The sequence below is a fragment of the Chiloscyllium plagiosum genome, unplaced genomic scaffold, assembly GCF_037043375.1.
Source record: "Chiloscyllium plagiosum isolate Xiang-an unplaced genomic scaffold, Cpla_swu_hap1 HiC_scaffold_11, whole genome shotgun sequence".
NCBI lineage: Eukaryota > Metazoa > Chordata > Chondrichthyes > Orectolobiformes > Hemiscylliidae > Chiloscyllium > Chiloscyllium plagiosum.
Window position 1 is genome coordinate 82,923,142 of NW_028270149.1, and position 23,340 is coordinate 82,946,481.

The following is a 23,340-nucleotide window of genomic DNA, read 5'->3' on the forward strand; positions in this document are numbered from 1 at the left end:
ATCTAAGAGAAGAATGGCAAATATTGATGTGAAGGTGCTTCTCAAGGATTGAAATTGGACAAGTCAAACTAACATCCCTGAGCACAGACTAAACCTGTGGATGCTGGCGATCTGACACAAGGACAGAAATTGCTGAAGAAACTCAACAGATCTGGCAGCATCTGTGGGAAGGAAGCAGAGGTAATGTTTCTAGTGTGGGGACTCTTCATCAGAAGCTAGGAAAAGGTGGTATTTATGCTGAAGTCTAGATGGGAGGATGGGTTGGAGGGAGAAGTGAACGAATAGAGGAGGCCAGAGAGAGAGAGAGATGGAAAGGGATAGACAAACAAGGGAATTATTAATAGTAAGCCAGGGTCAGAGCTGAGTGTAAGTGAGAATGGATTGTCTGTGCTGAAAGCAACCCATGTCATGACAGTACCAGGATGAGGGAACAAAAAAAATCATGGATAGAATCAGGCTGTGAAGTTATTGAATTTGATATTGACTGTACGTGGCTGCAGGGTTCCCAAGCAGAAAATGAGGTGCTGTTCTTCCAGCTTGCACTGAGCCTCCCTGGAGCACCACAGTCAGCCTCAGACAGAGATGTTGCCCAGGGAACACAGTGGCATGTTGAAGTGGCAGGCAACTGGAAGTTTGAACCATTTTTACCAAAAAAAAATAGGTGTTCTGCGAAGCAGTGACATTATCTATGTTTCACTTCCCCAGTGAAAAGGAGACCACTACTGCGACCGCAGTAGACTAGATTGTGTGAAGTGCAGGTAAAGCGCTGCTTCACCTGGAAGATATGTTTGGGACCTTGGATACTGAGGAGGGAGGAGGTAAATGGGCAGGTGTTATACCTTCAGTGGATGCAGGGGAAGATGCCATGGGGTGGGGGGGGGGGGGGGTGGGGGGTAGCGGCTGGCGGTGGCCGTGGGTGGTGTTGGGAGTGAAGAAAGAAGGGATGAGGGTATCCCAGAGGGAATGGTCCCTGTGGAGATCTGACAAGGGCAGAGAGTGGAATATGTTTCTGGTGGTGGCATCTTGCTGGAAGTGGTGAAAATGGTGACTAATAATCCTCTGGATGTGGATGCTGATAGGATAGTAGATAAGGACAAGGGAGACCCTATTGCTGTTGTGGGAGGGAAGAGAAGGGATGAGGGCCGAAGTGCAGGAAATGGTTCAGACACAGTTGAGGGCCCTGTTAACCGCAGTGGCAGGAAATCCTTGGTTGAGGAAGAAGATTGACATTACTGAGGCCCCATTGTTGAAGTTAGCATAATCAGAACAGATGCGACCGAGATAGAGGAACTGGGAGAATGGAATGGAATCTTTACAGGAAGCAAGGTGTGAGGATGTATAATCAAGATAACTGTGGGAGTCAGTGGGTTTGTACCGGATGTTGGTGGCCGGCCTATTCCCAGAAATGGAAACAGATGTCGAGGGAGGGAAGGGAGGAGTCTCAGATGCACCAGATGAAGGTGAGAGAGGGGTGGGAAGTGGGAGCAAAGTTGGTAAACGTTTTTAATTCACGATGAGAGAGGGAGGCAGACCAATGATGTCATCGATGTACCGGAGAAAGAGGTGTGAGTGCGGGCCAGAGTAGGACTGGAACAAGTAATGTGCCATGTACCCCACAAAGAAATGGTGAGAGGAGTTAAAGGAGATGCTGTTCAGAATGAGGATGGGCTTGACCAGGTGGAGGAGGCTGGTGCTGAATAGGGACAGTTCTGTTTTTTTTTCCAGGATGAAGTGGAGAGCCCATAGACATTTCCGACGGGAGAGAGATGTGTAAAATGATGGCCCATCCGTGGTAAAGAGGAGACAGCTGGAGGCAGCAAACTGGAAATTCCGAAACTGATGGAAAACGTCAGAAGAATTGTGAATATAAGTGGGGACGAACTGGACGAGCGAGAGAAAAAAACCATTTCTGGGTAGGAAGGATAGCTTGCCAGCAGTCCCAAAGAAATTAACAAAGGATCAGGGACACGGTCAAAACAAAATTAGATTAGATTAGATTAGATTACTTACAGTGTGGACTGTAAGTAAATTAGCTGAAGTAAATTTTCAATAATGGGATAATTAATGGGGCAAATCCTCAGGATCTGATAGTTTCCATCCACAGGTAATAAAGAAGGTTGGAGGGCACATTGCTGATGCCTTAACCATAATCTTTCAGAGCTCCCTCCAGTGGATTTTGAATTGGAAAGTTGCTTATGTCACTCTGCTCTTGAAGAAGGGGGACAGAGAGAAACCTGATATTTACTGTCCAGTTAGCCTGACATCTGTTTTGGGGCAATTGTTGGTGTCTACAATCAAGGATAGGCTAACTGATCAGTGTGAAAAGTTTCAGTTAATGAAGGAGAGTCAGCATAGATTCATGAAAGGTACATCATACCTGGCAAACTTCAAAGAGTTTCTTTTGAAGAAATGACCAAGTTGGTGGAAAGAGATGAGTCAATGGATGTTGTTTATATTAACTTCCAAAGGGCTTTACATAATGTCCCCCACAAGAAACTGTTAGCCAAGTGGAAACCCATGGAATTGAAGGAAAAGTCCAGACATGGACTGGAAGTTGGTTGAGTGACAGGAAACAGAGACTTGGAAAATGGGTAATTACTCAAATTGGTAGGACAGCACAGTGGCCTAATGGTTAGCGCTACTGCCTCACAGCACCATTGACCCGAGTTTAATTCCAGCTTCAGGCAACTCTCTGTGTGGAGTTTGCACCTTCTCCCTGTGAGTTTCCTCCGGGTGCTCCAGTTTCCTCTCACTGTCCAAAGATGTGCAAGTTAGGTGAATTAGCCATGCTAGATTGCCCATAGAATTCAGGGATGTGCAGGCTAGGTGGGTTAGTCAGGGGTAAATATAGAGGAATAGGTTAGGGGAATTCATCTAGGTGGGTTACTCTTCGGAGGGTTGGTGTGGACTTGTTGGGCCAAATGGCCTGTTTCACACTGTAGGGATTGTATGATTCTATGATATGACTGGTGATATCTTGGAGGGATCTGTGCTGGGCCTCAATTATTCACAATGCCTGGATAATGCCATAAAAGTAAAATATCCAAATTTGCTGATGAGACAAAATTGGGCAGCATTGTAGACAAGATAAAATTAAAACCAGATACTGATAGATTAGGAGAATGGACAAACCAGTGACAGGTGGATTTTAATATAACCGAGTGTGAGATTATCCACTTTGGATTGTAAAAGATTGGATCAGGATATTTTTTAGAAGGCACAAAGTTGAATACAGTTGATGTCAAATAGACTAGCAGGCTGATCGAATGTAGGCTTCCATATCTGAAGGGCTGGAATAATAAGGATCCAGACATTGTTACAGTTACACAAAACTCTAGCTCGACCCCAGTTGGAGTACTGTGAGCAGATCTCGGCACCACATATTGGGAAGGATGTTTGGCCCTGGAGGGAGTTCATTGCAGGAATTCAAAGATAATACCAGGTCTTCAGGGATTTAAGTTATGAGGAGCAATTAGACAATTAGACCCTTATTCACTAGAATTTGGAAGGTTAAGGGGCGATCCAATCAAGATTTTCAGGATATTAACAGGGAAAGACAGGGTAGATAAACAATTTCCTGGTCTAGGACCCGGGTGGCGGGGGGGGGTGACGTAGTCTAAAATTTAGGGCCAGGCGATTCAGGAGAGATGTCAGAAAGCGTTCCTCCATGCAGGAATAGTGGCGATTTGGAGCTCACCTTTTCAAATGGTGGTCAATGCTCATTCAATTGTTAACTTGAAATCTGAGATAGACAATAGGCCAATGACCAGCCATGAGTGCAGGTTTGAGGGGCTGAATGGCCTACCCCTATTCCTAGGTTCCTAAGAAATAAGTTTCATGGGGCAGGAATGGGCAGAAACAATGGGTCTGCCCAGTCAGTCCTGTTTGTAGATTTTGGGAAGAAGGTAGAATTGAGCTGTCTGATGTCACTATGAGGTGAGAGACTATGGTGGGGGAGATCCTCACTGGTGACTTCTAAAGAAGGGTGTCTGGTCCCAAAACGCTAAGTCTGCTTTCTCTTCACAGATGCTGTCAGACCTGCTGAGATTTTCCAGCAATTTCAGTTTTATTTGGGGCACAAAAGAAATCAATTCCATGATTGGAAGAACAGTGAGGAATTCTCTCAATCACAGAGTTCATATTCTTCCCACAAACCACTTCAAAACTAAATGGACCAATGTGACGTTTCTGGAGTGGTAATGTGTGTTTAAAATGGCTGCCATGTATATCTGTGTATCAGTTATTGCAAGCAAGGTTTGAGATATCCTGGAGACATGTGATGAGGTGCTATGTAAATGCAGGTTGTTTTTTTTTTAATGCATACCATTTAGGCGTTTTACATTAAAAATCTGGACAGTGCAGTCATATGTTGAGCGGTGTTGTACACCAGGGAAACACTTTTCACAATTAAGATTTTTGAACATATACAGCAAAAGAGAGGGAAGTGGAAAAGTCACAATGGACTTGTTTCCTACCAGATAGAAACATTAAAAATGTCTCCAAATCTCCATTGGGGGAATAAATTGAGACACTGGAGAGTATAATTCTAATGCTGTTCAGCTGAATTGAAGAGAATACAGTTGGTTTAGAGATCAAGGGAAAGAGGAGGAACATTTGATTTTCATTTCATTTCATTCTATCAGTGATTGACATGGGAACAGACAAGCAGAATAGCCCCCATCAGGAATTGTCACATTCTGAAGAGCATAAATCATTGAGAGACCGATCTGGAGCAAGGCCTACTGCTTTGCATTTTAAAAATATACCTTGGGCCATGAACACATTGCCATTCCTTGTCTGAGCCTGAAGGATCAGCCAGTACCGGGAGAAAAATCGGCAATAAGAGCAATTCTCTCTGACCAGCCCCTCAAAGAATGACCCATCCCTATTCAGATAGTGGCTGGGGCGGATGTCGAGAGGAGATGGATTGAGGTGATGGGGGCCTAATGATGCAGTTTAGGTTCCAATTCTCTCTGCTGTGGTTCTGTTCGCCGAGCTGGAAGTTTTTGTTGCAAACGTTTCGTCCCCTGTCTAGGTGACATCATCAGTGCTTGGGAGCCTCCTGTGAAGCGCTTCTGTGGTGTTTCCTCCGGCATTTATAGTGGCCTGTCCCTGCCGCTTCCGGTTGTCAGTTTCAGCTGTCCGCTGTAGTGGCCGGTATATTGGGTCCAGGTCGATGTGTTTGTTGATGGAGTTTGTGGATGAGTGCCCTGCTTCTAGGAATTCCCTGGCTGTTCTTTGTTTGGCTTGCCCTATAATGGTAGTGTTGTCCCAGTCGAATTCATGTTACTTGTCGTCTGCGTGTGTGGCTACTAGGGATAGCTGGTCGTGTCGTTTCGTGGCTAGTTGGTGTTCATGGATGCGGATCGTTAGCTGTCTTCCTGTTTGTCCTATATAGTGTTTTGTGCAGTGCTTGCATGGTATTTTGTACACTACACAATTCTCTCTCCATGCTGCCAATGCTTGTTCCTCAACTTTACCACAAACGGTTCTTGGTTCAGGGTGGAGGATGATCAATCCCATTGATATTTAGCAGATCCTCAGCAAAGTCAGGGATTTGATCGTATCGATGCAGGGAAATGTAGGTGAATCAAGAACAAGTGAACACAAACCTCAAAGGTCAGTAAAATCTAGGAATTACTTTTTTGTGGAGGAGATGGTGGAAATCTGAAATTCTCTCCCTGCCATCCCTTGCTATCCCCAGATAGTTAGTAAGACTGGGGGACAATTGAAACTCCCAAGGTTGATCTCAAATAATCATTGCTGGGTATGTGTAAAGAGTTTATGGACTAAAGGCTCGTCAATGGATTTTGATGTACAAATCAGCCTCAATCAAATTAGGTATGGAATGGGTTTGAGGGGCTGAAGGGTCTCCTCCTTTACTATGTTCCTAAATCAGGACATACATAGCTCTGGCCTACATACTAGTCATCTAATAAGACACAGGTCTTGAGCATCAAAGGCTTTCACTGTTTCATCTCCCAGCTGCTATGTACACAGCAATGCTTGTTTGTTCTGCTGATCCACTTTGACTCCCAATGCTTCCATCCGTCCTTTTCAAGGCCTGACAGCGCCCAGCTAGATCTCACTAATTCCCAAACGAGGTGCTGCCACGAAGCAGCACAATGAGAAAACAATGACGACAGGCCCAGCCAGCATGAACGGGGCCTGACCACATCGGTCACAAAGCCCTCCCACGGGTCATTCCAATTGGAAGCCTGACTTGCATCCAGTATCCATTTGCCCTGGACCTACTGGACTACGCCCTGCGAAAAGATTTTGTAGTTTCTGTCTCCAAGCCCCGAGAAAGTCTCGGTATCCATGTTTGAGTACAATGTTAGTAGACATTCATGATGCAAGCTTCTTGTTTTTACGTGAGACACTCACCGAAGACTTGTTCATAGAGGATAGAATCTCAGCTCCTGCAAGTACGTCGAAAGGCTAGTGTGAATTATAAACAGTGGGGATACAACTGGAAGTACTCTGTAGAGCAACTCCCAATTGCTTTAGTGGCTGTTTATGAAGAATTTCTCATCATTGTGTTTAGAAATCTAGCACTTTGATTAGCAGGCCACTTGGAGTGTTTTTTCTGGATTCTCACCAGCTTGAAACGAGTGCTGACTGTTGAGTTACTGTACAAGCAATCCTTAAGTTTACTCCTAATAACCCTGATTTCACTTGCTACTGATAAAAGCCATAAAGGTAGGAGCAGGAACCGGCACTTCAGCACAAGAGGATGAGGAGAGCGTGGTGTTGTGGTAATGTCACTGGACTAGGAATCCAGGGGCATTGGGGACACGGATAGAATTTAGGTTCAGATATTAAAAATGATTTGGGATTGAAAGTAAAGGTGACCATGAAACAACCACCAATTGCTTTAAGGAGCCACCTGGTTTACTCATGACCTTTTGAGAAGAAACCTGTCCTCCTTACTTTGTCTGGCTAATATGTGACTCTGAATGTGATTGACTGTTGATTGCCTTTGCATTAGTCTAGCAACCTACTCACTGAAGGGAAATTAACAATGGGGAATAAATGTTGGCATCTCCAAAGCTGCCCATAGTCCACGAGATAATAAAGGAAAGAAAAACATTAGCTTAGGCCTTCTCCATTATTAGTAAAAGATTGATGATCTTTTTTTGACAATTCTCCTTTATCTACTGCACCTACTATTATGGTGCTTCCATTCTTTTATTTTCTGTGGACTTGTGTTGAAAAGATTATCTAATCTCATTCAAAAACAGAAATTGCTGGAAAAGCTCAGCAGGACAAGCAGCATCTGTGAAGAGAAATGAAGGTTAACGTTTCCGGTCTAGTGATCCTCAGACGTGTTCTGAGGAAGGATCACTGGACCTGAAGCGTTAATTATGATTTCTCTCCACAGAGACTGCCAGACCTGCTGAGCTTTTCCAGCAATTTCTGTTTCTGTTTCTGATTTACAGCATCCACGTTCTTTTTATATATATATATATATATATATATATAAGTAGATTCATTTTGAAAGCCTGGACTCCTTTTAGTTAAAGTTTATAGGAAGGGCACTTCAAATTCTTTTAAAAAAACTACTTATTAGAAGAGATAATTAAGCACAGTTAACAATTATACCCGTAAAGACAATGATTTGCTTAATGAGATGTCACATGTTAGGGTTTATCACTGTCAGGAATTTTGTATTTTTGAACATGTTAATTATAAAGATCCATTCCAGAAATTTCGTTACCTTACTAGGTAACATCTTCAGTGGGCCTCATAAAAGCAATGCTGAAAATTTCTGCTTTCTATTTATATGTTTGGGTTTCTTTGGGTTGGTGATGTTATTTCCTGTGGTGAAGTCACTTCCTGTTCCTTTTCTCAGGGGGTGGTAGATGGGGTCTAACTCGATGTGTTTGTTGATAGAGTTCTGGTTGGAATGCCATGCTTCTAGGTCTGGAAACGTCTGGAAATGAATCTTGCAGCTCAGCGAGCAAACCTACATCCAAAACCTTAACCTGAGCTACAAATCTTCTCAAAACTCGCTATAAAGGTCAAATCTGCAAGTGAGTTTATATGGAAGCCGGGATGGATTATGAGTTTTAAAACATTTAACCTTTTTTCTTTCCTCATCAACCTGTTCAGAAATGTTCTGGAGCAGGTGGGACTTGAACCTAGATCTCTTGGTTCAGGGGTAGGGACACTGCCACTGAAACACAAGAGCCCAATGGATTGCGAGTTTTAAAGAGATTTTCCAATCCGTAACAGCAGAGTGTGGGGGACCATATGAAGTTCAACACTAGACCACAAGCTAGGAGACTTGAAATTCTGAAGTGACTGGGTAGCAGTTTGAAGGTTGCTGTGCAAGGATAGAAAGATGAATAGAATTTGAAGAAGACAAGAATCCACTGGCACAGATTAATTTGGAAAGTATAGAGCCAGGATTTCAGGCAAACAAAATAACAGAGAAGGAGGAAGGAAGAGCATTGAGGAAGCTGCAACTAGATGTGCAAAGAGAAAAATATGAGAGGGAGAAATGGATCAAGAAAGTTAATCCCGGTTTAACAGGCTGGAACAAATAAAGACTTGATCATGACTGTAATGGAAATTTTTGTGAGGAAATATCTATCTAACTCCAAATCAGTAGGGAGTTGTTTAAATTTATGGTAGGCTTAGAGGAAAGCGATGTGGATATATTTTTGAAAAAATAGCTCAACGTATGTGTAGTGGATGGTGTGTGGCTGTGTAGTGGATATGTGGAGGATAGCTGAAAACTCCAAAATGCTATGGATGGGTTGGTGGTGTGGGCTGGAAACTGGCAGATGGAGTTCAACTCTGATCATTTAAATAATGCATTTGGAGAGGTCAAGCAGTCAAAAGGAATACACAATAAATAGGAATATACTGACAGGGGTAGATGAAGTGAGAGATCTTGATGTGCAAGTGCACAGGTCCCTAAAGGTAACAGTACTAGGAAGATAATGTTGTAAATAAGTCATATGGAATATGTTGACCGAGGTATAGAATACAAAAGTAGGAATATAATGATGAATTTGAATACTACACATGAATTTTCACTGCTGAAAAATACTCCACCGCTGGAGTATTTTGTGCAGTTCCGGTGACCACATTATAGGAAGGATAATGGGCAGGAATTGAACCCACGCAGTTTGTATCCATCTGCATTACAAACCTGCTGTCCAGGCAACTGAACCAGCAACGCCCAAGCACTCACCTCATAAAGTGAGAAGAAAAAAGCAGTAACCACAGCCGTCCAATAAAGCAACACAATGCTTTTCAGCTTGGAAACCATTCTGAAATCCTACAGCAGACCTGATGATACAGCAAGTATCCAGCCTCCAAGCCACAGTAGAGGAAAAACTCTAAACATTAGTTGCTATTGACCTTTTAGTATAGTTCAATTATTCACAAAAAGGATGATGCTTCATTTCATTGACTTATTCCTCAAGTTTCTCCAACAATGACAATAGACAATAGACAATAGGTGCAGGAGTAGGCCATTCAGCCCTTCGAGCCTGCACCGCCATTCAATATGATCATGGCTGATCATTCCTAATCAGTATCTTCTTCCTGCCTTATCTCCATAACCCTTGATTCTACTATCTTTGAGAGCTCTATCCAACTCTTTCTTAAATGAATCCAGAGACTGGGCCTCCCCTGCCCTCTGGGGCAAGGTATTCCACACAGCCACCACTCTCTGGGTGAAGAAGTTTCTCCTCATCTCTGTCCTAAATGGTCTACCCCGTATTTTTAAACTGTGTCCTCTGGTTCGGCACTCACCCATCAGCGGAAACATGTTTCCTGCTGCCAGAGTGTCCAATCCTTTCATAATCTTATACGTCTCAATCAGATCCCCTCTCAGTCTTCTAAACTCAAGGGTATACAAGCCCAGTCACTTCAGTCTTTCAGTGTAAGGTAATCCCGCCATTCCAGGAATTGACCTCGTGAACCTACGTTGCACTCCCTCAATAGCCAGAATGTCTTTCCTCAAATTTGGAGACCAGAACTGCACACAGTACTCCAGGTGTGGTCTCACCAGGGCCCTGTACAGCTGCAGAAGCACCTCTTTGCTTCTATACTCAATTCCTCTTGTTATGAAGGCCAGCATGCTGTTAGCCTTCTTCACTACCTGCTGTACCTGCATGCTTGCCTTCATTGACTGGTGTACAAGAACACCCAGATCTCTCTGTACTGCCCCTTTACATAAATTGATTCCATTGAGGTAGTAGTCTGCCTTCCTGTTCTTGCCACCAAAGTGGATAACCATACATTTATCCACATTAAACTGCATCTGCCATGCATCTGTCCACTCACCTAACTTGTCCAGGTCACCCTGTACTCTCTTAATATCCTCATCACATTTCACCCTGCCACCCAGCTTTGTATCATCAGCAAATTTGCTAATGTTATTGCTGATACCATCTTCTATATCATTAACATATATTGTAAAAAGCTGCAGTCCCAGCACAGATCCCTGCGGATGACTGGAGGGATCTGGTAAAGATGGTTAGGCTCATAGAGGATCAGCTCAAGGTTAGGATAAACTGGGAGCTCACAGGCTCATATTTATCTTCACAGAATCCCTACAGCGTGGAAGCAGGCCATTTGACCCATCGAGTCCACGCTGTGCTTTCCAAGTGCATCCCACCCAGATCTACCCTATCCCAATAACTTCACATTTCTCATGGCTAACCCACCTAGCCTGCACATCCCTGGACACTATGGACAATCCATCTAACCTGCACATCTTTGGACTGTGGGAGGAAACCGGAGCACCCAGAGGAAACCCACACAGACATGGGGAGAATGTGCAAATTCTACACAGTTAGTCACCCAAAAGTGGAATCAGACCTGGGACTCTGGCGCTGTGAGGCAGCAGTGCCAACCACTGACTGGCAGCAACCAAGTGACCAGTTTGTTGGCAAATGGCGACAAAAAAACATTGAGTTTAACATTGACTTCAGTGAAGAAGCACTGCATGGAAGACTCATTGAATTGATAACAGCTTCAACATCTCTTAAGGGATTACAAAAAATCCCTCTAAGACAACACTTACCGATACATTATTGACACACTTTTGGAAGAGAGATGACGATTCAAAGCTACAGTTGCAGGATAGGACTGTGTTCAAGCTCTTGCTGCACAACAATGATAGTAACAGTAAATATTGTTAATAAAGCATCCAAGTCATGCATGGGCTGCAGCTTACCCATTGACAGAAAGACTGTACAGCATTCTCCATTGCATACAAGCTCTGTGCTACAAAGAGGCACTGAACAAAAATGTGCCGAAAGTTTAATCATCAGGAGAAGCCCAAGATGCTGCACAAATTGCATCGACACATGAAAAGAGTTCAGTCAATATTCAGTCTAAAGAATGTTCCCAAAATTACACCCTTACACATGCAAGCATGTGAATGCAATTCGGGAGCTAGCCGAAAAACAGCTTTCAGATTCTAATCCTGCAGTCAGTGGACGCACCAGACTGAAGAGCTGAAGCATTCACTGCAACCAAGATAACATTGCACAGTGCAAACTGTGGGCCAACATTAACACACGTATGAGTATGACATGTTAGATGAGATGTAAGCAAACAAATGACACAATGTGGTGGCAGGACAGGCTCATAGATAATGGATTAAAGATTCCGTGGCCTGGCATTGTTCCTACCAAATGTCAGTGTTGTTCTTCTGGATGGACAGTAGGAACTTTCCACTTTGTCAAACTGAGTGGCCTAGGAATGATAGTTTCGCTGGTGTGCACAGATCTTCACACCATACCGATCTGTGAAGTAACAAAAATCTTCACTGTGACACCAAAGATCGCAGACAATCCTCATGTTGATGGGCAGCACGGTGGCTCAGTGGTTAGCACTGCTCCCTCACAGGGCCAGGGACACAGGTTTGATTCCAGCCTCGGGCGACAGTCTGTGTGGAGTTTGCACGTTCTCCCTGTGTCTCTGTGGGTTTCCATTGGGTGCTCCAGTTTTCTCCTACAGGACAGAAGATGTGCAGCTTAGGGTGGGTTGGCCATCCTGTCGTGTGCAGGCTAGCCATAGGAAATATGGAAAATAGGTCAGGGGGCTAGCACTGGGTGGGATGCTCTTCAGAGGGTCAGGGCAGAGTCAATGGGCTGAATGGCCTCTTTCCGCACTGGAGGGATTCTCTGGTTTAAAACAGTAACCAAGCAAGACAAATTCAACATGCCACATTTTGACATTGACCCAAGGCATCCTCATTCGTGGACAGTCTGAACAGTTTAAACAGGCTCCTGACTTTATATGTTCATTTTAATCACTTAGGCCTATCAAAATTGTTGTTGTTGCATACAAGGCTATGGGACCAAGTGCTGGAAAATGGCATCAGAATGAATGGATGTTTGATGGGCCAAAGGGACCCTTTTATTGCTCTAACATTTCCATGACTCAATGAAATAATATAAATACAGGCAAATAACCTTGGCACACCTGAGAAAGGGAAGCAATTGGAACATAAACAAGTGGAAAATATATATTCAAGCATGTTCCAATCTTTGCAGTGCTGTTTTGCCCCATTCCCTCTGTCCCTGCCTGCTTGAACCTGAATGGCTCCTGACAGTTCCTACAAATGTCTACAGAGTGCAAAAATAAACTTGGCAGACGAAATAGAATAATAACAAAAGAAGCTAACAATTGTAGTTCAAAAACGTTAACTCTGTTTCTTTCTCAAAAATGCAGGCACACCTACACCATTTCTCCAAGGGTTTCAGCTTTTAAGTAACTCTCCTGAATGAGTGAGTATACGCTGCCACCAGCTGGCTCAATCTGGCATAGCAGCAAGACACTGGAACAATGTGGAAGAAAGTGAGGACTGCAGATGCTTGAGATCAGAGTCGAGAGTGTGGTGCTGGAAAAGCACAGCAGGTCAGGCAGCATCCGAGGAGCAGGAGAATCGACGTTTTTCGCATGAGCCCTTCATTCAAACAGTGACTCAGATGCTGCCTGACCTGCTTACTTTTCCAGCACCACACTCTCGATGCAGGAACAATGTGAGTCAATCTCCATAGAGTGAGACTGAACAGGACTGTGGTCTACATGGCTGAAGCCAGGATAAGGTTAACCCTTATAATAATTATTCTGCTTTCTTGTCAAAGGTATGATTTTGAGTGAGAAAGTCCCCGTAGAAGTTAACCCTATGATGCTGACAGTCGTGTTGCAGAGGATACTGAGGGTATGGATTGGATTTTGGATGGGGATATACAGCTCACCATCAGCCCCGAAGCAACATCAGTCAGACAACAACTGACCAAATTAAAAGACTAGCCAGCAGCGACGGTATACTGTGGGCAGCCTAAGCATTTTGGGTGACAAATCTCCACTGCTTATTGGTTCTCTCTCCTGCCAGCGAGAGTTGTCTAACAGTCTGAGTGCCAATCGTGGGAGCATCCAGGAGTGCAAGAAGCTGAGCTGAGATCACACACGGTCACCGGAACCTGGGGAAATCCCTGACTCTTGGAGGGGATATTGCTAAACCTAGGGAAAAGGATGAGAGGTTTGAAAGTCAAATTTTGAAGTCTGGTTGGGAGGCAAAATGTTGGTGTATGTGTGTGTAAGAGAGTGGTAGTGTTGGTGCATTTGTCTGGAACTTTCAGAGAACCGTGCACCTGAACTCCAAGGTCCCTCTGTTCCACTGCACTCCATAAGGCCCTACCATTCACCATGAAACTCCTCCCTTGATTTGACTTTCCAAAATGAAAAACCTCACACTTATCTACATTGAACTCCATTTGCTGTTTCTCGATCCACTTCCGTTCAATGTCCTGGTGCAATTTCTGATAACCTTCCTCATTTTTCACGCTACTGCCTAATTTACTGTCATCAGCAAACTCACTAATCATGCCTTGTACATTCTCATCCAGATTGTTGACATCGATAATGGGCCCAGCACCGACTCCTCAGGCAACTCACTAGTGTCAGGCCTCCACATCCGACAAGCATCCTTCCACTATTACCCTCTGCTTCCTATCAGCTATCTATCAGTATCTATCGCAGCTTCAGCTTCAACAACTGAAAGCAATGCTAAAACCCTGGGTCTGTGTGAGCTGCAGTCTACCCATTCATGCTTCTTTTGTCTAATTTGAAAAAAAAGCAGAGGTATTGACTCTGTGGAGCAGACTCCTTGGCAGCAGGTTGGCAATACCTCTCTCCAGCAGAAACGGGACTGTGCAACTCTGTCTTAAAGGCACATCTCATCACATTAAAAAATCTGTTTCAGATAAGCCCTTCCCATTCTCACTCTCACCAGTATATTATAGAAGTAGAGGTGACATGGTGCCAGTAAGTGGGCAATAACTGGTCACTTAAAGGCCTAAATAAATCAAAGGGTGGGCAAGCTAGTGGGCACCTTACTCACTCTTGTGATATTAGCTGGAAATGTGTTGCTGGAAAAGCGCAGCAGGTCAGGCAGCATCCAGGGAACAGGAGAATCGACGTTTCGGGCATAAGGGCTTATGCCCGAAACGTCGATTCTCCTGTTCCCTGGATGCTGCCTGACCTGCTGCGCTTTTCCAGCAACACATTTCCAGCTCTGATCTCCAGCATCTGCAGACCTCACTTTCTCCTTGTGATATTAGGACAGGTTCAGGATTGGGAAGGAAGGTGGTGGTTTGGCCAACCAACATCATTTACTTCCCTCTACCATATAAAATCCAGCACAGCACATTGACAGTTGGTGTATCAGTGTCAGCACTCTATAGCCAATCATCTACCTGCTACAACTGTGGCTGAGTATCTCACAGAGGAGCTGCTCTCCCCATTCACACCGGAGGAGCACATTTTTAATGTATCTCTTCAAATATTTGCATTACGCTACACTGGTTGTCTTTCAGTTCTTAACAATCCTTCTGAATGTTTTCTCTCCAAAAATTCTCTCGAAATTCATAGTTAACCTTCATTCACCTAGAAAGCAATCAGGTGTGCAAAGTCCTGGTTACTGCTGAGCAATCGAGCAAATTGAGCTGTGCCTGTTAGAACGGTTTGTGGTGGCACCTATCATCCAGTCTTAGCCCCTCTGTTTCTCTCTTCCGTGCTGTCCATCGACAGCTCCTTCCGAAGCAGAGCGCCCACTGTTGGTGATCCTCACACACTTCCTCATCCAAAGTAAAATGAGAAACAGCGATAACCATCTCACCAAGGCCACACTGCCCCCTCCCCACCTCTTGATTCCTATTCAATACCAACGAGCTGTCCCAATAAGGTAAGGTACTGAGTGTTTAGCACGTTTGCCTGCATTGCTCAGGCCTTTGAGTATAGGAGTTCATATTGAGGTTGTACAGAACATTAGTAAAGCCTCTTCTGGTGTACTTGTCCAGTTCTAGTCCCCTTGTTATAGGAAGGCTATTATTAAGCTACAGAGAGTTCAGAAAAGATTTACCTGGATGTTGCCTGGAATGGAGGGTTTGAGTTATAAGGATAGGCTGGGACTTTTTTCACTGGAGCATTGGAGGTTGAGAGGTGACCTTATCAAGGTTTATAAAGTCATGACTGATATAGATAAGTTGCATGGTAGGTGTCTTTTCCCTAGACTGAGGGATTTCAAAACTAGGTGGCATATTTTTAAAAGTGTGGTGCTGGAAAAGCACAGCAGGAATTTGATGAAGGGCTTATGCCTGAAACGCGACTCTCCTGCTCCTCGGATGCTGCCTGACCTGCTGTGCTTTTCCAGCACCACACTCTCGACTCTGATCTCAGCATCTGCGGTCCTCACTTTCTCCTGGTACATTTATAAAGTGAAAGGAGAAAGGTTTAAAAAAGACACAAGGGGCAGCCTTTTTACAAAGAGAATGGTTTGTGTGTGGAACGAGGAAGTGGAGGTTGTGAATACAGTTACAACATTTAAAAGACATTTGGATAAGTAGGTGAAAAGGAAAGATGTGGGCCAGGAGCAGGCAAGGAGGACTCTTGTAGTCTGGGATTATGGTCGGCATGGACTGGCTGGACTGTGGGGGCCAGTTTCCATGCTTTATGACTCTATGGCTCTCAATCTCTCACAGCAAGAACCCAAGCAAACTGTATCAGGACACTGAGGAAGCAATTTTGAACACCGAATGTTAATTTACATCAGAACTCTCTTGCCTTTATCACCAGATGAAGTGCTGGTCTGTATAGTCGTGTTTTCTGAACTCTTGATGAACTATATGGCAACAAATTGTTCCAAATTAGCTTCAAAACAGGGAGATAGCATCCTGATTTAAAATCTGTTAATATTGACTAATTTCTTCTGAATGAATTACTCAGACACCCTAATTATTCTTATCTGAAGAATTCTGAACTGATTCGTTCTAAAATGGAGCTTCAGTTTAATTATTTTATTTAACCTATTTTTCTAATCAACCTGTTCAGAGATGTTATTACACACCTCTGAAGCAGGTAGGACTTGAACTGGGCCACCTGATACAGAGTTTGGGACACTACCTCTAGCCTATAAGTGGGCCTACACATCTTTCTAATTTTAAAAAAATCCTGCGTGGGATGTGCATACCACATACTGGTGATTTGTTCCCCAAATCTAGTTGCTGTTTGACTGTCTGGGCCATTTCAGAGGGCAGTTGAGAATGGCTATATTTCAGTGTGCTGGAAGTCACATGTAGGCCAGACCAGGAAAGGATGGCAGATTTCCACTCCGAAAAGGATGTTAGTGAACGAGATGGCATTTTCAGAACAATCGTGCAGCATCCCGAGGGTGATAACATTCTTACCTTGTCATTGTATTTTGAGGTCTGGCAAGGTCTCCCTGATATCAATGATAATTTGTACGTTTCCCATTTTCTCCTTGACTGAATATTTTTCTTGCCTGGATTGTTCATTTAGTCTTTACCTCCTTTTCTTTGATCAGTCAGGTCAGTGGCAGCTGGATGCCCTGAGCTCATTCTTTCATACAGTTCTCCTCAGAACAGTAGAACAACCCCTGGAACACACTCATTTTCAAACACTAACATTCTAATCTCCAACCGTGATGCCCTTTCAGCCATCAACTGATTGTAAACAGGGCCCTCAACATAAGGTCCCAGGAACTGTGTCGACTGTACTCTTCCCGTTTCACTGATGTTCATTGGAGGAATTGTTGTTTTTTAACCTATTATACCCTAGATTCATTTCTCCTTCAAAAGCTGACTTTCTTTATCCTCTATGAGGTGGTTGTCAATCGTTCTGCCTTTTGCTTCCATTTCCCCGTTCTCGTGTATTCCTGCCTCAGAGCAGTCACGGCCTAGACAGCAAACACCAAGTAAGGGAAGTTTTAATTTTTCCGGTTTGGATTTTTTTTCCTACCTGCTTCTGCGTCATTCATCTGAGGAAAGGACCCAGTAAGAAGGCAGGCAATTGTTGAAGGCACCAATCCATTTTCCTTTCTGAGTGACACCTTTTCCACATCTAAACAGAAATGCTAAAGACTCTTGATTTCAGACACTTCAATCGGGTATCTCCAGAAAAAGTTGAGGTGAGTAATTTTAACAAACTGCAAGAAATTAGAATAAAAACTGTTTCAAAATTTGCCAATGTATTGGGGCATTTGTCCTCTTTATTTTGCTTGGTTGTCAATTCATTATGGAAGCTATCTTGAAGTTCAATTTTTCCAAAATACCAATGATTAATGAGGACTGACAGGTCAAAATTGGACTAATAAGGCATTTTCACAGTTGAGTACTTGATGGATTTGAGATTGTTCTCTGTGATATTATTGTGTGAATGCTACACAAATTTAAAGTTTTCTTAGATTAACTCCTGGGATGAGCTGTCTATTCTATGGTCAGATATTGGCCCTACAGTTTTTGGCATTTTAAAGATAAGCTTCACTAAAATCTATAATATTCTGAAAAGACTTGACGGGGTTTGAGGGGCTATTTTCCTCAAGACTGAAGATTAGGGTTTGACATTCTCAAGGTTGAAAGAATTGATCACTTAGGACTGAAATGAAAAGAAATCTCTTCAATCCGGGAGTTATGAATCTCTGGAATTTTCTATCCTGAGGAGCAAGTGTTGATAAGAATGATCATTAGGTTTCTGAGGCAATTGGAATCAATTGGATATATGGGAATTGGATGGGAAAGAAGAGTTGATGTCAATTGTAACCTTACAGAATGACAGAACAGGCTCAGAGAACTGTAGGGCCCACTCCAGTTCCAACTCCTTATGTTCCAATTACTAGTCAGAGGAACTCAACATGAATGTGTCATTTCCAGTTTGGATTTTCCATGTTGTAATTTTCTGCAGCCAGTCTGTAGTTAGGCCTCTGATTAATGCCATTCCTCACCTTCATCCCTCCCCTCTCCCCCCAAATCAAGGCAGCCAGTTCAAACCTCCCATCCAATCCCCTTCATTGTGCTTTCTGGAAGTTTGCCATTGTTCTCTGTGAAACATGAACGTGTCAGTTCTCTGGATCTCAATTAGACATGACGGGCATTGTAGGATTGTTGTCAGCTTATGAGGGGCTTACAAGTACTTCTTTTGTTTGCTTGCTTGTCAGCTAATTTCCTTTTCTGTCAAACTGTATTTGTGCATTATTCCATTCACTGGAAAAACACATTAGAATGTACCAGGGAAGTAATGAAGTATAGTATTAAAATAGTAAAAATATGCATTTATTTAATGGCTCTAATGTAAGGAAACTTTCCAATGGTCTTTTACAGGAGTGCTGTTTGATTTTTATTCTTTCATGGAATGTTGCTGTCGTTGGCAAAGTCAGGATTTCCCTAATTGGGAGTGGCTTTCTGGGTCATTTCAGAGGATAGTTAAGACTCAACCACACTGCAGTGGGTTTCGAGTCATACATAGGCCAGGCTAGGTTAGGACAGCAGATTTCATTCCTTAAAGGATCTTAGTGAACCAAGATTTGTTTCTAGGACAAACAGTAATAATTTCGAGATTGCCGACACTGAGATTAGGTTCTAGTTTCAGAATTGTGGATTGAATTAAGACTACATCAGTTGCAGTGGTGGGCTTTGAAGTTGCTTGCACAGTGCTTTAGCCCAGAAGTCGGAATTATGAATCTCGTGACTACGTCACCATCCTTCCAGAGCAACAAGGTCACAACGACACCAAACTAAGGAGGGAGACGTTTTCAGTGGGGGACCTGGCTAAAAATTAATAAGAGATGTTTATTAATGCAGCACATAGGGGGGAAAAAATAAAAACAATGGGGTGAAGGACTTAGGGAAGAGGGAGAATAGATTGGGAGTATTGCTTGTCAAGATAATGGTTCCAGTCTGGAATTTCAGGAAATTCCTATTTATCTAGCACTGATGGTGGCCAAGCTATCTCTTATTCCTCAGGAAACGAAGGGTCAATGTGGCAAGAGGTGGAAGATTATTTTTATTTCCTGGGTCCATTAGAGTTTACAGAGGCCTAAATCAAAATTAGGCTAGGCTATGCCAGCTGGGCAGGGTCAAAAAGTGTGGTGCTGGAAAAGCACAGCTGGTCAGGCAGCATCCAAGGAGCAGGAGAATCAATGTTTCGAGCATAAGCCCTTCATCAAGAATTTGAGCTAGCTAGGCTATGAACAAAACATAAATTCGCAATGTCAGTGTGCAGGGAAACAGGGTTGGTTGGTGGGTTGATTGAGATCAATTTTATGTAAAGTGAGAGATGAGGTGGAATCCAGAAGACTTTTTGCCTCAGTGGTTTCATTAAGGTATGGATGGGGGTGGGGGGGGGGGGGGGGGAAGGTTCAGTCCCAGGTAATTTGAGGCAAGGGTGGCTATAGGCAAAATTTGGGTTTGTAAGTAGATGGTCTTTGTGATTGAGTAGAGGAAGCTAGCTTGGAATCAGATAGACAGCTGAGTTTATGTAAAGTTCAGCACAGCGAATGAGTGAAGACAATGGTGAGTGGCAGCGATGGGCGGTTGGCTTGCCAGGTAATGGTTCCAATGTTCAATTGCAGGAAACTCCTGTTCATCCAGAACTGATTTTGGCCAAGCCCTTTTTCTTAATACTCAGATACGGAGGGCCAATGTGGTAAGCTGGAATTAGGAGTTACTGGTATATACGGACCCTGAAATAGTTTTGGATGATTTTACCTGTACAGATGGAAAATAGGACGGAGCGAAAGACAAAATTTTGGGGGCTTACAAATACAATCAGGTAGAATGAAAAGGCAGAGCGGGAAATGAGAAAGGGCTGTCTCACTGAACTGGTGGGCGGCACGGTGGCAGTGGGCGGCACGGTGGCAGTGGGCGGCACGGTGGCACAGTGGTTAGCACTGCTGCCTCGCAGCGCCAGAGACCCGGGTTCAATTCCCGACTCAGGCGACTGACTGTGTGGAGTTTGCACGTTCTCCCTGTGTCTGCGTGGGTTTCCTCCGGGTGCTCCGGTTTCCTCCCACAGTCCAAAGATGTGCAGGTCAGGTGAATTGGCCATACTAAATTGCCCGTAGTGTTAGGTAAGGGGTAAATGTAGGGGTATGGGTGGGTTTCGCTTCGGCGGGTCGGTGTGGACTTGTTGGGCCGAAGGGCCTGTTTCCACACTGTAATCTAATCTAAAAAATCTAAAAAAAGTGTTCAAGGTGAATGGTTTGGTCAATTCTGTCAAAGGCAGCAGAGGTTAAGAAAGACAAGAAAGTACTATGCACCTTTAATATTTTTATTTTCAGTGGTAGGTTTGGAAATCTGCTTGGGGGCTTGAAGTATGGGTTGCAGGAAAAGTGGACATGAATTTTGAGGGTGACAATAGCTTTAAGGATCTTATGGTGGAGTGGAAGGTTGAAGGTTGAAAATGAGGTTGGTCATTTGTAAGAACAGAGGGCCAAAGGAGAGCTTTTTGAGGATGTTGTTGATCGCAGCAGAATTAAAAGCCAAGTGAACAATACCGAAGGACAGGGAACTTACATGCATTAATTTAAGTTAGTTAATAACTTAGATTATGTGTTGCAAATATGCTTTGGTTACAAAATGACCAGAAACCACTCGTGTGAAAATTCATCAAAGCAAAATATGATTAGATTAGATTACTTACAGTGTGGAAACAGGCCCTTCGGCCCAACAAGTCCACACCGACCCTCCGAAAAGCAACCCACACAGTCCCATTCCTCTACATTTACCCCCTCACCTAACACTACAGGTAACTTAGCATGGCCAATTCACCTAACCTGCACATTTTTTTCCGGATTGCGGGAGGAAACTGGATCACCCGGAGGAAACCCACACAGAAAGAATGTGCAAACTCCACACAGACAGTTGCCTGAGGCAGGACTTGAGCCCAGGTCTCTAGCGCTGTGAGGCAGCAGTGCTAACCACTGTGCCACCGTGCCGCCCATATCTCGAAGTACCTGGTAACTTTACAAAGGGCAAGGAGATTGCATTTAGGGAAAGCTCTCAAAAGCTGATAACTATCATGATAAATGGATAACCTTTCAAAGCTCTGATGAATTAACTCTCTAGTGATGTTTAACTGCAAAGAATATGCAAGGTTTAACTCTATCCAGCAACAATCCCCTGTGCTAAAGTTTTGAAGAAAACAGGACCACCATACAAGTGCGGTATGTTTGATTTCCTTTGTGCTGGAATGACTTATAGCTGAGCAGAGTGTTGATTGTGAGGTATACGTTGAATCTTCATGAGGAGTTTTCCAGTTCTTGTACCTAAAGAGTCACGCCTGATCAAGATTAGTCAACCACATATCAAAGATATGTCTGTAACATGAGTTTAAGATTAGCGATAGACTTAACAAAGTGTAATATTCCTGATTATTTTTGTATCTCTGATGCCAACGTGAGTCATAGCAGAATTTTAACGGGTGGGTTTTTAAAAAAAATGTACCAGTTCATGAAATCTGAGTGTTGCTGGCTGAGCTGGCCTTTGTGAAGTGTTCCCTAATTGTCCCTTAAGAGGTGGTGGATTGCCTTCTGGAACCGCTGCAGTCTTTGGGATACAGGTACAGCCACAGTGGTGTTAGGGAAAGAATTCCAAGAATATGATCCAGTGCAACTTAAGAAATGGCAATGTATTCCAAGTCAGGATGGTGCATGAGCTCAGAGGGTGCTTGCAGGTGATGCTTTTCCAGCATATCTGCTGCTCTTGTCCTTCTACATGAGAGAGATCCTAGGTTTGGAAGCTGCTGTCAAAGGTATCTGGGGACTTACTGTAATACATCTTGTGGTTGGTACACACTATCTATCAGTGGGTGTAGATGGAGCTGCAGGTAAAGGGGAGCAGGATGGTGAGGTGGAAGTAAGTGAAGACAGGTAGAGGGTACAACCTGGTTGGTCAATGGGAGGAATGAATCCAATTGGTGCCTGGAAGGAAGGGTCAATGAGAGGAAGGGAGGGGAAGGGGCTGGGTGGAGCACAATGTTGAGTCTTCCGGGCTGTAGGCTGCCCAGGCAGAAGATGAGGTGTTGTGCCTCCAATTTGCGGTCTGACTCGAACAAGCAGGAGGCTGGGACAACAACACCTCATCTTCCACCTGGACAACCTGCAGCCCGGAGGACTCAACATTGAGTTCTCCAATTTCAAATAACCTCCCTCCCCTTCCCCTGACTCCACTTCCCAACCCCTTCCACTCCCATTCCTTTCATCAACCCTTCCTTCCAGCCACCAACTGGATTCATTTCTCCCATTGACCAACCAGGTCATTCCCTCCACCTGTCTTCACCTATCCTCACTTCACCACCCTGCCCCCACCAGGCCCTTTATCTGCAGCCTCCCTTATACCCACCCCTGATTCTGAAGAAGCTTACACCATTTCTCCACCACCTGATGTGGGCCTGGCTTGCTGTGTTCTTACAGCCTCCTGCTTGTCTACCTTAGATTCCAGCATCTACAGTTTTTTTTGTCTAAGATTGTCTAGCATCTACAGTCTCTATCAGTGGCAGAGGGATTAATGGTCAACAAGTTTGGGGTGAGGTGGTTCTGGAAGGGAGGTGATTTAAATAGTCCCAAAATACTGACCTGTGAGAAATCCGACATGACCCCCCCCCCCCCCCCCCCACACACACTTCTGTGTTTCACGGACCCAGATTGGTGACTGCTTTTCCCAAAGAGGTCGAGAGCTGAGAGTTCACGGCACTCATGATCATGGTGGGCTCCTTCGACCTCTCCTCCAGGGTGTGCACGAGCCCAAGAAATACTTTGAGAACCTTACTATTGCTGCTCCAGAATAGCCGTGTTTGTGGATGGACCCTCAAGGCCTGGCATCTATATTGACCACAGAAAGGATCCACCTGACTGAGAATAGCTTGTGATCTGGTGTGGGTAATACTTTGATTTACCCAGTTCACAACAAAATCAATCCACGTCCTCTCAGGTGCCAACTATAACACTTATGTGTTTTTTGTCAGCATTCAGCTGTTCAGAAATTGAGGTGTCTGCAACTTCAGACAGAC

The 23,340-nt window shown here is 44.0% G+C and overlaps 1 protein-coding gene across 1 annotated transcript in view; it reads left to right on the forward strand.

The window, feature by feature from the left end:
• Window positions 1-1,378: 1,378 nt before the first annotated feature.
• LOC122557468 (uncharacterized) overlaps window positions 1,379-23,340 on the forward strand; it is a 210,461-nt gene continuing 188,499 nt past the window's right edge. Inside the window, exons 1-2 of the mRNA XM_087991810.1 lie at window positions 1,379-1,460; window positions 17,406-17,464. Coding sequence (XP_087847936.1) covers window positions 1,379-1,460; window positions 17,406-17,464 — 141 coding nt within the window. The remainder of the gene's footprint in view (window positions 1,461-17,405; window positions 17,465-23,340) is intronic.